General features: G+C 44.9%; 1 protein-coding gene across 6 annotated transcripts in view; it reads right to left on the bottom strand.

The window, feature by feature from the left end:
- ANKRD12 (ankyrin repeat domain 12) overlaps positions 1–15,608 on the bottom strand; it is a 245,661-nt gene that overhangs the window by 193,749 nt on the left and 36,304 nt on the right. For 5 of the 6 annotated variants that reach the window (XM_033934050.1, XM_033934047.1, XM_033934051.1 and 2 more), the window contains exon 2: positions 8,756–8,892. The exons of the other annotated variant lie outside the window; for it this stretch is intronic. In XM_033934050.1, the coding sequence (XP_033789941.1) occupies positions 8,756–8,842 (87 nt within the window). In that variant the 5' untranslated portion in view covers positions 8,843–8,892. The remainder of the gene's footprint in view (positions 1–8,755; positions 8,893–15,608) is intronic. 6 annotated transcript variants of the gene reach the window in all.

The following is a 15,608-nucleotide window of genomic DNA, read 5'->3' as shown; positions in this document are numbered from 1 at the left end:
AGCTCTGATGAGCAGGGATGCGTGCTCCTCGTTCTTCCATTCACTTCTATTACAGCTAAGGTGAGCCTCTTCAGAGCGGGGATGCTGAATCAGCTGTCAGCGGCACACGTGGAGGATCATCCAGTCAGATAAATATTACTGCTTTTTTGGACCTCCCAATTTGAGCTTAGACTCCCTCAAAATGAACATCTCCCCTGCTGGAGCTAGTAGGGATTCCCAAGCCTCACCAACTGACGGCCACTCCCTTCCCCTCTAACTTCCCAAGTTCTGAAGCTGGCGGCAATATTGCAGAGCTTCTGCCTTCCCACCTCCCTGCCCTCCCCCTTGGCTTTCATGCATGCATGAAAGCAGTGGCAGCTTAAAGATATTGCCATTGGCTGCAAAGCTTGGAGATTTTAAGTTGTCAGACTGGAGGAAGATGTCTTCAGTTGGCAGAGCTTGGGAATCTCCACTAGCTCAAGTATTTATAAATTGCACTCGGGCGGGGAGAAACTTTGGTGCCCATCCACTAATTTTGGGCTCCAGTCTCTCCCCCAAATCAGCTGTATATGACTACGCCACTGAATACAAACATAATTATGATGCACATATCCCAAAGCTAACATATTCCAGTTAATAAATTCAAAATAAAACAATTTTTTCTACCTTGTTGTCTGGATATTTTGTTTTTCCATCATCTTGATCCCAGTTTCTCTTTCTGATTTTTGTCTATCTTCAACTAATTCTCTTTCCAGTGTCTGATATTCATTTTTTTCCTCTTCTCTCTTGTTCCATTTCCTCCTTATGCCTGTTTCCAACGTATTGATTTTTCCCTTTCAGCTTTCTTAACTTTTTCTTTTTTGCCTCTGTCCACTCAAATCTTGCCTTCTTTCTCACCCTTCTTATTAAATGTTCAGCTACCTCTCAATTCTCTATCTTCTCTCAGTCCCTAGCTCTCCCATTTCCCATATCACTCCCTATTTCTTTCTATCTACTCCCCATTACCACATTTCTAACACTGTACTTTCCACTGGACAGGCTATAACTCCCTGTCCCTTTCTTTTCATCCCCTAGCATCTTCTTATCCCAGCTTTCTTTCCTCCTGCCCTCCCATGGGTCCATCTCTCCTCCTCTATCCCCATGGTCCAACATTTTGCTCCCTCTCTTTTCAGTTTTTCTTCTTCCCTCCCCCCTTGATGCTGAACAATGAAATGGAGAGAAAAAAGAGAGATGCTGCATGGAAGATCCACAGGCCAAACATTCCTCCCTTCTATCCCCAGATCCAACTTCTCTCCCTTTCTCTGCCCAACTGCCCCCATCCCACCTTTCCCCCTGCCTGCCTCCCTCCCCCAGGTCCACCATTTCTCTCTTTCTCTTCCCAACAGTTCTCCCTTCAAGTATCTCTTTCCCTCTTGCTCCACACTAACCCAGGTCCAACTTCTCTCCCTTCAGACCATTGCCTACTATCTTTCTCTCTGTCCCCTGTTTCTGGACCCATAAGCTCTCCCCCCACGCCCAATCTGGCACTTCTTTTAATACCCTCCCCCTCTGTACTTAAAAAAACAAAACAAAAAAACCAACCAGTCCAGGAGGCTTCCTCGGCGCAGCATTTTCTCCCCTTCTCTCTGCGCCAATGCATCTCTACCTCACTCCAACCTCACCACCATGTCCAATAATTTTCTCTCCCTCCATCCTCTCTCTGCCCAACAGTTCTCCTCTTTCTTCATCTCTCCATGTGCACCATCTCTTTCCCTCTCTCAGACACCCAATTCTCCTTTACTATTCCCTCACTCACTCCCTCCCTCCATTCTTCAATCCTATGGTTCAGGCGCCCTTCCTCCCTCCTATCTTCATCATTTATCCAAAGTTTGTTCTCCCTCCCTCTCGAGTCCCAACACAACCTTCTCCCTCCCTCCTTCCTTTCTGTGCCTCCCTCCGGTGGGTATTTACTTTCTGGCTGGCTCCCTTGCTGCAATCGTTTTTCTGGTGAAAGCTGTGGGCGGCGGTGGCTGGCTCCTCACACGATCCGCGGCTGTGCTGAAAGCATTTATTTTATGGCCGTTGGAGATCCGCAGTTGTGCTGAAAGCATTCCCTTCTTTCTGTGCCTCCCAGCGAGTGTTTATTTTATGGCCGGCTCCCTTGCTGCAATCATCCACAGGCATCGTCGGCTCCTTGCATACAATTCATGGCTGCTTTGGAAGCCTTCTCTCTGACATCGTGACGTCAGAGGGAACGCTTCAGACACAGCCGCAGATTGCGCACGAGGAGCCGACGCTGACTACGGACGACTGCAGCAAGGGAGACAGCCAGAAAACTACCCGCCAGAGGGAGGTACAGATGGGAGGGAGGAAGAAGCTGGGCCACTCGAAACTTCTTGTTGGGCCGCATGCAGCTCCCAGGTTGGTCACCCCTGCTCTAGACAGATTGAACAAGAATTCAATATATATTTGAATTTTTTAATCAGATTATGATCACTGTAGTGAGGTAGTGTTGGAGTGTGAAAGGAGGGAAAGCCCCTGACCTCTACAGACACGGCTGCATTTGCTTCCCATGATAACAGCATGTCCATTTTAAGACCCTGAAGCATTATGTACATGTACAAAACAAGCATACATTTGGCACTCAAATTTAGCACTCAAACTTCAGTGGTATAGTACATCAAACCATTAACATGCAAATCAAGGGTGTTTATTAATTGGCCCAAACAGGACTGCTATGTGTAAAGTGTTAGCGGGATAGGGTGTTTTCTACTACAATTCCACAATTATGGAATAATGGAAGATTAAGTTTCTACCTTCAATAATCTTCTGTTAGTCCCTGTAGGATTTCATATGCTAAGGGGCTCATAATTAAAAAAAACCCAAAAAAACCACAAACCCTTGTCTAAAAACCCGCCTAAATCGGTACTTGGATGACCTTAAAAAGACAGGTCATTCAAGTGCCGATAATCGAAACGGGTTTTAGACATATTTGATTTTTATTTTATTTCTTATATACCGCTATACCGTGAGGTTCAAAGCGGTTTACAATGAAGATAGATTAAAGATACATTAAAATAAAATAAATAAAAATGGTACTTTGGATTTCCTAGCTGTCCCGAAGGCTCACAATCTAGCTAAAGTACCTGAGAAAATAATAAATAAAAATAAATGAAATGAAATAAAGTAAATTCCAGTCAGACAATAGGATCTGATGTTAGAAGTTCATAAAGACGATATGCCAAGGAGCGAAAGCTGGTATGCTCCTTGAGCCCTGACGTATGCAGCCAAGCCAACATACAATATTTCAGCCATGAGGTTTCCCAGGAAGTAGTAATGAGTGCCAAAATACAGGCTAGTCATTTAGATCAGAGTCAATGCAATGCTAAAATGCAGGCATGTCATTTGGATCAGATGACCTCTGCAACAGCCAGACAACCGCCACTATCATCTCGGTGCATCAGCTGCATTAAACGGTCAACTGCCACCATTCTCAGATCCGATATCTAGTATGGTATAGAACCCTGCTGGATCGGGGGAGGGGCGGAGCTGTGCTCTTAAGTCTCTGCCACTGCTTCTGCTGCCTGCCGTTGTTTTCGATGTGGTCCCGGCATTTCCTTCTGCTCACCGTTATCCCCTGTTGGATCGGGGGAGGAGCGGAGCTGTGCTCATTAAGTCCCTGCTGCTGATTCTGCTGTCTGCCGCTGGTTTCAGTGCGGCCCCAGCGTCTCCTCGTGCTTAAACGTTAGCCCCTGCTGGATCGGGGGAGGGGTGGAGCTGTGCTCTGATGTCCCCGCCGCTGCTTCTGCTGCCTGCCGCTCTTTTCGGTGTGGCTCCGGCATCTCCTTATGCTCATCGTTATCCCCTGCTGGATCAGGGGAGGGGGGAGCTGTGCTCTTAAGTCCCTACTGCTGATTCTGCTGCCTGCCGCTGCCAGAGCTGAAAGGAGTGTTTTAGGAGGAGTGGTGAGGGAGGGATTTGGGCGGGACATGGGCTGACCTAGACTTAGTCGTACTGCAAGTATAACCTAAAGTTTAACGAGACAGCCTAGACGGAATTTATACATAGTGATTTAGGCGATCTAAAAACAGGTGTAAGTGTCCAGAAGGTATCCAAAGTGACCAGATAACCACTACAGACACAAAGTACAGACCCCCACACAATCCCCCAGTAATCACTGACTCCCCCCACCGCCATAAAGATCAGAATAAAAACATACACACCTGCCTCCAGATCATCAGCACCTGGAATAGGAAAGCCTAGTAGAGCTGCAAAGAGGTGGCTTAAATAGTCTGGGGGGGTGGGCTAGTGAACCATAGAGAGGAGGACCCAGGCCCATAAGCCACTCTAACCATTGCATTCATGATGAAACATATGCACCTACTAAAACCTCCCAAAACCCTACCGTACTGCCATATAGGTGGAACCTGCAGTCATAAGGGCTATTGGGATGGTAGGCAGGTGGGTCTAGTAGGTTTTGAGGGTGTTTTGGGGTGCTCATCATGACCTATAAGGGAGTTGTGGTGAGTTGTTTATGTGGCACCCTTTTTGTGAAGTTCACAATAGTGCCCTGTAAGGTGCCCCACTATTGTGTTGCCATGTCTAGGTGTCCAGTCCATCACTTTGCTTACCCCTCCCAAATCCAAAAAGTCTTGTTCTAGGCGTTTTTGACTTGGATGATTTTTTGGACGAGAATGGGATATAAAGATAGACGCACACTTTTAATAAATTCTTAAAAATTAAACAAGAAACTGAGTTTATTCATATTCTTAACATCAACAAAAAAGTCACTGCAGTCATGGCAAAGAGCCCCCCCTGAAGCCACCAGCTCAAGCTGCTGCGAGCTGGCTCTGTCCAGGAGAGTGGCATCTTAAGGGGATAATGCTGCGGGGACCACCGAGAGAAGAGGGACTCCTGTAAAGGGCGCATGCGCACTGGCCCAGGGGACCACCTCCAAGGAGGCTGCCATTGACCCCAGAACCTGCAGTCAATGCCAGGCCATGGGAGATGGATGGTCCAGGAGATCTCTGAACTGTTGCTGAAGTTTCTGTCTGTGTGCCTCAGGAAGAAACATACAAACCTGTCAGATACTCGAGGGACTGGGAGGGTATCCAGCGGCTCTTCCTGAAGATGCTAACGCCTGCAACAGAGACACCACCATCTCTACCGAACTCTCGCAATCCTGATGAGATGGAGCCAGAGATTAATCAGTTGGCCAAGAAAGGATGGACTTGGACTCCCTGCCGGCAGAGAAAATCCAACAACTACCAACACCTTGGTGAAAGTGTGGGGTGTTGTTGTGAGGCAAAAAGGCAGAGCTTCCAACTGGAAATGCTGTTGCAGAACATGGAAAACACAGAAACTTGCGATGTTCCAGGCAGATTGAAATACAGAGGTTAGCCTTTGTGAGATCGAAGGATGCCAGAAACTCTCCTGGGGAGACAGCAGCTAGCACTTTGTGCACTGTTTCCATGCAGAAATGAGGAATCCGCAAGAAGCAGTGGACAGAATTTAGCTCCAGAATGGGACTCCAATCCTCCAAGCCTTTCTGGCACGATGAAGTATAAGGTGCATCTGCCTAAGCCCAATTCATATTCTGGGACGGATTCCATCACTCCGATGTCTAAGCAACATTGCAGAGTATCACGGACCCTGGACTCCTATTCCGGTCGACCTGCCAGATTCCAGAAACAAATTTGGAGACAGGCAAAAGAGGTCTATCTTGTGCCCCTCCTGATATGAGGAAGCCTGGCCCGACACCCAGCCTAAATCGGGGCATTGTGGGTGCAGCTGCCACACAGGAACCCGAGGACGCCTAGAATCGGAACTGTTGTAACGAGGACATAGCCCAGAGAATATCTCTGGGAGGAAGAACCTGAAGATCCCTGACTACACCTGTGGGAGTAACAAAAGTTACTATGATCCCCTCCCAACATCCGGCAAAACTTGTTCATAGGGAGAGACTTAGGGCAGCGTTCATCCACACTGGTGATAAGGTCATCTAGATCGGTGGTTCCCAACCCTGTCCTGGAGGATCACCAGCCAGTCAGGTTTTTGGGATAACTCTAATGAATATGCATGAGAGAGATTTGCATATATTGGAGGTGACAGGCATGCAAATCTGCTCCATGCATATTCATTAGGGCTATCCTGAAAACCTGACTGACTGGTGGCCCTCCAGAATAGAGTTGGGAACCACTGATCTAGATCTTTAGCAAAAAGAAGCTGGCCCTTGAAGTGAAGATTGCTGAAAGTGGACTTTGAGGCAGCATTCCCAGTCCAAAGACAGATCCAAAGAGTCTGGTGCACAGACACTGCATAAGCAGAAACTTTACTAAGAACTCGAAGAGAGCAGAAAGGGTGTCCACCACATAATCCACACCATCCATCCCAGCAAAGGACAGGCATGCACCTCCACAGAGAACACACTACGCAGTATGGTATGACAGGCTCGCACCATAAAGGAAACTGCCTCCACTGCTTTGATACCTAAAGACGCCACTTCAAAATGCTTTTTCAACATAATGTTCACCCTGTGATCCTGAAACACCTGAAGTAGCACTCTCATATCACTAGGTAGGGCTGTGCACCAGATAACCTGCGCCATGGCAGAATCCACCTCAGGCTGTTAAAAATCTGCTGAAAATCAGGAGTCAGGGAATAAAGCTTAGACATAGAATTAGAAGGTCAGAAAGAGCTTTCTATAGCCAGACCAAGCTGTAGATGGGATGGAAAAAAGGTAGAGAATCCAATTTGAGCTCTTGCAGAACATCAGCCATAAAAAGGTAGACAGAACCACGTTTAAAAGGTCCACGGACAGTAGGATAAGCACCCAAATCCAGACTCTCAGAGCATCCAAGGTGACTAGTCCCAACAAGGGTACCAGAAGGGCACTACTGCAATTGAGGTCTGCCACAGTAGGATGACAGGGCTCCCGAATAGGAAGCTCCGCTAGCAGCGCCACAGGCTGAGAAAGACCCGACGCACCTGCCAGCTGCATCAAATGAGTGGGTCTGAAGAATACACTTTCCAGAGAAGCCAAATACAATCCAGTGAAAAGTAAAACCCTGCAACCATAGCAGGACCCTGTTGAGGCACATGCGCCGTGCCAAAAAAATCCCCAACTCAGAATGCAAGTGTTTTACACCAGACTCCAGAACAGCCTCTGGGAAAGATTTTTTCCAAAGTCATGGACCAAGGCTGGCTCCCCAGCCCTAGAGTACCTGGAAGAGGCAAAGTCCAAAGCTCCCACCCCCTCTTCCAGCACACTATGGCAAAATACACGGTTGCTAATCTGGTGCCAATCCGGTGCAATCAATGCACACATTCAATAAATTAGGAGCTGGGGAGTCCATCCCAAACAATTTTTAAGAAAATCCAGGGGTATTGAGGCAGAAATAAAACTTTGAAAAAAGGTAGTTGAAAATCCAAGATGGCCTCCACCAGCAAATTTGCACCAAAACGGGAAAAAAAAACCCAAAACCCGAAAATAAAAAAATAGCAATTTTGGGTCTGGGAAGGTGGGGGACCTGAACCCTACCTTCAGAAATTGTAAAAAAAAAAAAAAAAACGACTTTTAAAAATCAATCAACAAGCCACCCCCGAAGTTCCCATAGAAAATAATGGAGGTTTACTCACAGTTCTGAAGTGCCATGCCTGTCAGCAGTTTTAACAGCAGCTGAATGGAGGGAAAGGAATTTCTACCTCAGAAACTTCTCCAAATGACCAGAGATGAAGATCTTCAGACTGCCAGTCAGAGGGACACTGACTATGATCTCCGCTCCCATGGATCCTCACCATGAGGTCAGGGGCAGGAAAAGGCAGCCTGCATCTTGAAACCCAGGGGGGGTTTCACTCCAGATGGATACAGTCTACGCTTAAAACCCATGACAAGATTGCCAGGCAAGCAAACCCTCAGGGGAATGGACCCCAAGTTTAGAAAGGATGGCACACAGCAGGCTGGTTCCACAGATCCACCAGAGTTTCTCTGTGAAACAGCAGTCCAGCACCGCAGGACTGCATCCTTTCTTCTGACAAGGAACCACCACAAAGGGGTCTCAAGGTACTGAAGCCACTGAAAAGCAAACTTTAAGTGAAACAACAACAAAAAAAAAGAAGCAGAGCAACTGCAAAAGAATTCTGCAAGGACTGCTTGCGGAAATTGTAACTGAATATGCTTCTAGCTCTCAGTGTAAGGCGGGAGGAACATGTGCTCAGAAAAGTGTTGGACTTCTGCAACTCCCGGATTACGGGTTGGGATTGAACACCTAGCGTATGGAATCCGGAAGGGATGTAATAGAAATTGCCCTTAAAAATATGTTCTGAACTGAATTTGCAACTCTTTTGAAAGAAATTCACCTCTTCCCGGCTTTTAATGGGCATTCTCATAATTCCAGTCTAATCGCTGATGCTGAGAATATCAATATTGTCTGGGTTTTGTTATAGTTTTTTTCGACTTTCATAGTACAGTTTTTTAAATTTTGTATTTTATCCCCTCCTTTACAAAGCCTTACTAGCATTTTTAACACGGGCCGCAGTGGTAACAGCTCGGACGCTCATAGGAATTCTATGAGCGTCGGAGCTGTTACTGTGGCAGCTGGCGCTAAAAACGTTAGTGCAGCTTTGGAAAGGAGGGGGTTAATTATTTATTATATACTGCCTTAAATGATTTTGAAATCACAGCTGCCTGTATAAGTTGGGCAATGACTGATAAAGATTTTCATGCAAGGACATTGCTGTCTAGTCATTTATGCTTTATCTTTATACAAAATATTTTAAACGACATTAATTCTATTACCTTTCTTCCAGTTGGTTTTTCGACCATGTTGTAATCACTGTCCGAATTTTCAGTATAAACTGTTTTTGTGGACCCAGATTTGGGCATTTTACAGCTATTCAGCAGCTGAGCCCAGGATCAGTCTGTTCATCATGTATCTGGAAAAAATTAAAATTAAATTCTACCTCTGAATACAAGCTCCATAAAATAAATGGAATATTTTAAATCAAATCAGGCCAGATACCTACTTAGAATTTTAAAAAAATGCACACTAACAAAATTAAACAAACTTCATGTACTCGCAGAAAGCCGATATACTTTGAAAATGTAGTAAGTCTGTACTAATTAGCTCCAGGCACTCAGCATTGATTTTTTAAAATTAAAGTTTCATTTTTCCATAATCACAAAATCATTTGTTTAAACAGAAACAAAAATAATAATTTTATACAATTAGAAATTAAATAAGGCAAATATTCCTCCTTTGTTCTGTTATTTTAGTCCACTATTTATGGGGGAGAAAGTCAAAAAAATAATCTGATTCCATTATAATTATAACATTATTTAAAGTAAACTAATGAGCGCCTGAGTCAAACCTAATTTACTATCTATGAGCGTACTTCTTGTTCCTCAACTGGGGTGCTAGCAGTAATAACTGCCTTATCTAAAATAAATCTAGATAACTGAGAAGATTCAAAAAAGGTATATCTAACTCCTTTGTAATTAACAAGACATTTACAAGGAAATCAGAGTACAAAAGTAGCACCCAGTTTTGTAACCTGGGGCCGCAAAATTAGAAATTGCTTCCTCTTCTTTTGGGTTATTCTAGCTACATCAGGATACATTCTTATCTTTTGATTCAGGAAAAGTTTATCTTTATGTTTGAAAAACATTTTTAGTAACCAGTCCCTATCTGAATCTAAGGCTACTTGTACAAACAGTGTACCTAAAGACACTTGTTCAGAATCTACACTCAGCATTTTTTAAATGAAAAAAGTCTTGCCCAATGTATATTAAAAGAGCTCTCATACTGATGTGGTGGTCAACCAATGAAAATATTAAGACATACCAGAGTATACTATTTATAATTATTACAATGCAAAACAGTAATATTCTGAATAAGTCATGATGGGTTCCTAATAAGATACTTATTAAAATAAATGTACAGTGCAATTTTAAAAATTAGGATTAGTACAGAGCCTCATCAAATTGACATAAGCATAATAGTTTACATGCCTACTGCTCTTGGAAAGAAATGGTGCCTGTTCTTCCCCTCACCATCTGAAGCATTTACTTAAAGATATGGGGGTCTTATTTTCAGTCTCCTTCACCGAAAATGTGGCACAGTGGTTAAAGCGACAGCAACCTGAGGTTGTAGACAAGTCATGTAACCCCCCCAGGTACATTAGATAGATTGTGAGCCCACCAGGACAGACAGAGAAAAATGCTCAAGTACCTGGGAGAACAGTATAGAAAACTGAATGAATGAATGTATAAATAAATAAATTTGATACTCAACTCTCTTTAGTTGCATTATCGCAACTGTTTTATTCAGTAACATAGTAACATAGTAGATGACGGCAGATAAAGACCCGAATGGTCCATCCAGTCTGCCCAACCTGGTTTTTTTTTTTGTTTTTTTTTTTTCTTCTTAGCTATTTCTGGGCAAGAATCCAAAGCTTTACCCAGTACTGTGCTTGGGTTCCAACTGCCAAAATCTCTGTTAAGACTTACTCCAGCCCATCTACACCCTCCCAGCCATTGAAGCCCTCCCCTGCCCATCCTCCACCAAACGGCCATACACAGACATAGACCGTGCAAGTCTGCCCAGTAACTGGCCTAGTTCAATATTTAATATTATTTTCTGATTCTAAATCTTCTGTGTTCATCCCACGCTTCTTTGAACTCAGTCACAGTTTTACTCTCCACCACCTCTCTCGGGAGCGCATTCCAGGCATCCACTACCCTCTCCGTAAAGTAGAATTTCCTAACATTGCCCCTGAATCTACCACCCCTCAACCTCAAATAATGTCCTCTGGTTTTACCATTTTCCTTTCTCTGGAAAAGATTTTGCTCTACGTTAATACCCTTTAAGTATTTGAACGTCTGAATCATATCTCCCCTGTCTCTCCTTTCCTCTAGGGTATACATATTCAGGGCTTCCAGTCTCTCCTCATACGTCTTCTGGCGCAAGCCTCCTATCATTTTCGTCGCCCTCCTCTGGGCCGCCTCAAGTCTTCTTACGTCTTTCGCCAGATAGGGTCTCCAAAACTGAACACAATACTCCAAGTGGGGCCTCACCAATGACCTGTACAGGGGCATCAACACCTTCTTCCTTCTACTGACTACGCCTCTCTTTATACAGCCCAGCATCCTTCTGGCAGCAACCACTGCCTTGTCACACTGTTTTTTCGCCTTTAGATCTTCGGACACTATCACCCCAAGGTCCCTCTCCCCGTCCGTGCATATCAGCTTCTCTCCTCCCAGCATATACGGTTCCTTCCTATTATTAATCCCCAAATACATTACTCTGCATTTCTTTGCATTGAATTTTAGTTGCCAGGCGTTAGACCATTCCTCTAACTTTTGCAGATCCTTTTTCATGTTTTCCACTCCCTCTTCGGTGTCTACTCCGTTACAAATCTTGGTATCATCTGCAAAAAGGCACACTTTTCCTTCTAACCCTTCAGCAATGTCACTCACATACATATTGAACAGGTTTGGCCCCAGCACCGAACCCTGAGGGACTCCACTAGACTCCTTTCCTTCCTTCGAGCAACTTCCATTAACCACCACCCTCTGGCGTCTGTCCGACAGCTAGTTTCTGACCCAGTTCACCACTTTGGGTCCTAACTTCAGCCCTTCAAGTTTGTTCAACAGCCTCCTATGAGGAACTGTATCAAAGGCTTTGCTGAAATCCAAGTAAATTACATCTAGCATATGTCCTCGATCCAGCTCTCTGGTCACCCAATCAAAAAATTCAATCAGGTTCGTTTGGCACGATTTACCTTTTGTAAAGCCATGTTGCCTCGGATCCTGTAACCCATTAGATTCAAGGAAGTACACTATCCTTTCTTTTAGCAACACTTCCATTATTTTTCCAACAACTGAAGTGAGGCTCACCGGCCTGTAGTTTCCTGCTTCATCCCTGTGACTAGTTCTCAGTTTTAGATTGATAAGGGGGTATAAGAATCCAGCGCTCTTGCTAGATTATGCTGTTGAAATATCCAGTTTGTGGCTACCCTGTTTTCTAATAAAAATCTCAGTATACTGTACAAGGTTTGGGGTGGGATGAGGAGGGTAGGGTTAGTAAAGGGAAAAAAGTGAATAAATTTTGTGCTAATCTAACTAGCATATGAGACCACATCATGTGTTGTAATCTAGTGTATATTTATCTCTTATTTTTGTAATCTATACCGTGTTTCCCCAAAAATAAGAACTACCCCGAAAATAAGCCCTAGTCCTGGGATTCACCGGCAGTTTTCCTTTCCTCCCTCCCATCCCTTGTGCAGCAGAACCCTTGAGCGAGCACCGCTCCCCCCTCCTGAGCACCTGCCCCGCAGCCAAACCCCCATCCTTCCCTCCCTCCCTCCCTCCATCCCAAACCCCACCAACTGCGAGCGAACACTAAGCAGCGTCAGGCTGGCAGCACGCTAATCAGGCTGCTTCGGCCTTGTTTGCCCATGAATTCACTCTGCCCTGTTACTGATGATATAATCAGTAACGCAGCAGAGTAAATTCACGGGCGGACAAGGCTGAAGCAGCCTGTTTAGAGTGCTGCCAGCCCGACGCTGCTTAGGGAGGTATGTAGGGCTTGCTTGCGGTCAGCAGGGTCGAATGGGAGGGAGGGACGGATGGGGGTTTGGCTGCACGGCGGGGGCGGATGCTTTGGGGAGAGTGCTCGCTTAAGGGTTCTGCAGCACAAGGGATGGGAGGGAGGGAAGGGAAGCTGGGCAAGGGTTCTGCTGCACAAGGGATGGGAGGGAGGGAAGGTAAACTGGGCAAGGGTCCTTCTGCATGAGGGAAGGATAGAAGCTGGGTAAGGGTCCTGCTGCACAAGGGATGGGAGGGAGGGAAGGACAGAAGCTGGGCAAGGGTCCTGCTGCACAAGGGATGGGAAGGAGGGAAGGACAGAAGCTGGGCAAGGATTCTGCTGCACGAGGGATGGGAGGAAAGATGCTGCATATGTTGGGGAGAAAAAGGAAAGAGGAAGAATTGGGGTGAAGGAGAGGAAGGGAGAGATGATCTTGTACATACCCCGAAAATAAAACCTAGTGCTTTTTTTGGGCCTAAAATTAATATGACACTGTCTTATTTTTGGGGAAACATGGTATTTATCTCTTATTTTTGTAAAATTTTCAATATACTGTATTGTCTTATATTTTGTAATGTTTTCAATATATATATTTAAACATAAAAGTACAGTGTAACAAACATTTAATAATTTTAAATGTGAAATTTATTTGTACTTAAATGTCCTTTCTTTGATTCTGTGCTAGACTTCTCTGCCGCTACAACAGTGAGCGTAAAGACGTCTTTATGCTCACTGTTGTAGCGGCACAGAAGTCTAGTACCTTGGCTAAGGAGAGCTTAGCATTTTATTTAACTCTTTTTTTTTCTATGAGGAGTACTTATATCACAAGTCGTGTATTGATCCTCTGAAGAAGACAACTTTTACATTGTCGAAACTTGGATCCTTGTTGGGATTATTGGAATAAAGGACTCCTTTTGGACTGATTCAGCCAGCGTGTTTGCCCCTCTTTCTTATGTTTCATTGGCTTTATGGGGTGAATATTTCTCCTTTTCTGTATTTCTTCGTTGATCTGTGAGACACCATGGAATTTTAATGCCATAAGACAGAAGTGAGGGAAGCGAGTATTATTGGGGAAGGGGATGAATAATAAAACTGATAGTAATGGAAGATTAGGTTTATACCTTCGATATCTTTTTTTCTGTTAGTCCCTGGAGGATTCCATATGCTAGGAGTTCAATCCCAACCCGCAGTCCGGGTGTTGCAGTTATCCACATCTTTTCAGAACACATGCTACACTCCCCCCTCCTAGTGCTAGAATTAATTCAGTCCCAAAGCCAAGCACATACCTGCAAATCCAGGACAAGGGGGTATGGGGGAGAATCCCCGTCAGCATAAGTAACTCATGAACTGGTTTGCTCTGCAAAATATTAACTAGTAATAAATGGGCACAAAGGCAATTCAGATAAACACTGAATAATAATGTAGAACTAACGTGTAACGAGCACTCCAAAAAAGGCCTACGGTAATATGTATACTCACAGAAACTCCCCACAGGATCTGGCAACTGGCTGGAAAATCTTCAAGCCTTCAATGAGAATAACTGAGGCAGAAATGAGCAGGCTACTCCAAGCAACTCAGTGAATACAGAGAGGGTGGGTCATATGGAATCCTCCAGGGACTAACAGAAAGAAGATTATTGAAGGTATAAACCTAATCTGCCATTCTGTTACGTCCCTGGAGGATTCCATACGCTAGGTGACATACCAAAGCCACGATAGCTAGGGAGGGACAGAAGAGCCTGCCCATAAAACCGAGGTCCCAAAAAAATGGATCAGAACGCCCCGTCACATCCATTCAGTAAAACCAGGTAAAAGTATGAAGAGAGGACCAAGTAGCTGCCCTGCAAATTTCAACAGGATAAATCATGCGAGATTCTGCCCACAACGCAGCCACACTTCTTGTCAAGAGTGCTGTAAGCGAAATTGGCGGCTGTGTGCTACAGGCGATGTAAGTCGCGAAAATGGCCCTTCAAATCCATCAAGCGATCGAGGACTTGCAACACTGGCCTGCCACAGCAGTGAAAACAAAAAAGTAATCAGACAGCCCAGAACTCAATTTATCCTTTACAAATAAAGAAGCAAGAGCTTTCGGACATCTAATTCGCAGAAGATCTGATCTTCGCACTCCCAACCTGTCGTATGAAATGCAGGCAATCTAACCCCTTGATTGACTCGGAAAGCCGAGACCACTGTCAACAAGAAGGAATGTACAGTATGGAAGAAAATAAGCACATAAGCATTGCCTCTGCTGAGTCAGACCACAGGTCCATCACGCCCAGCAGTCCGCTTCCGCGGCGGCCCCCTAGGTCAATGACCTGTAGTGATCTATTACTCTACTACTCTATTACTTTACAGCCTTCTGTACTGTATAGTAACCCTCTAATTGTACCCCTGGATCCCCTTTTTCTTCATGAACTCGTCCAATCCCCTTTTGAACCCCAAAGTCGTACTCTGCTCTACCACCTCCTCTGGAAGCATATTCCAGGTGTTCACCACCCTCTGCGTGAAGAACTTCCTAGCATTTGTTCTGAACCTATCTCCCTTCAATTTTTTTTGAGTGCCCTCTAGTTTTTGTTGCCCCTGCTAGTCTGAAGAATCTGTCCCTCTCTACCTTCACTATACCCTTCATGATCTTATGAGTTTCTATCATATCCCCTCTAAATCTCCGCTTTTCCAGGGAAAAGAGCCCCAGCTTCTCCAGCCTCTCAGCATATGAGAGGTTTTCCATGCCCTTTATCATTTTTGTCGCTCTCCTCTGGACCCTCTCGAGAATCGCCATATCCTTCTTAAGGTACGGCGACCAGTACTGAACGCAGTACTCCAGATGCGGTCGCACCATCGCCCTATACAGCAGGAGGATAACTTCCTTGGTTCTGGTAGTGATACCTTTTTTGATAATGCCCAACATTCTGTTTGCTTTTTTTGAGGCCGCTGCGCACTGTGCCGCCGGTTTCATTGTTCTATCTACCAAAACCCCCAAGTCCTTTTCTAGGTTGCCTTCCCCCAGTACCATCCCCCCCATTGTGTAGTTGTACATCGGGTTCCCTTTCCCTATGTGCACCCG

Source organism: Geotrypetes seraphini, chromosome 2, assembly GCF_902459505.1.
Source record: "Geotrypetes seraphini chromosome 2, aGeoSer1.1, whole genome shotgun sequence".
In the NCBI taxonomy this organism is placed as follows: domain Eukaryota; kingdom Metazoa; phylum Chordata; class Amphibia; order Gymnophiona; family Dermophiidae; genus Geotrypetes; species Geotrypetes seraphini.
Note: the sequence above shows the minus strand (reverse complement) of the source record. Positions and strands in the feature narration are given on the sequence as shown.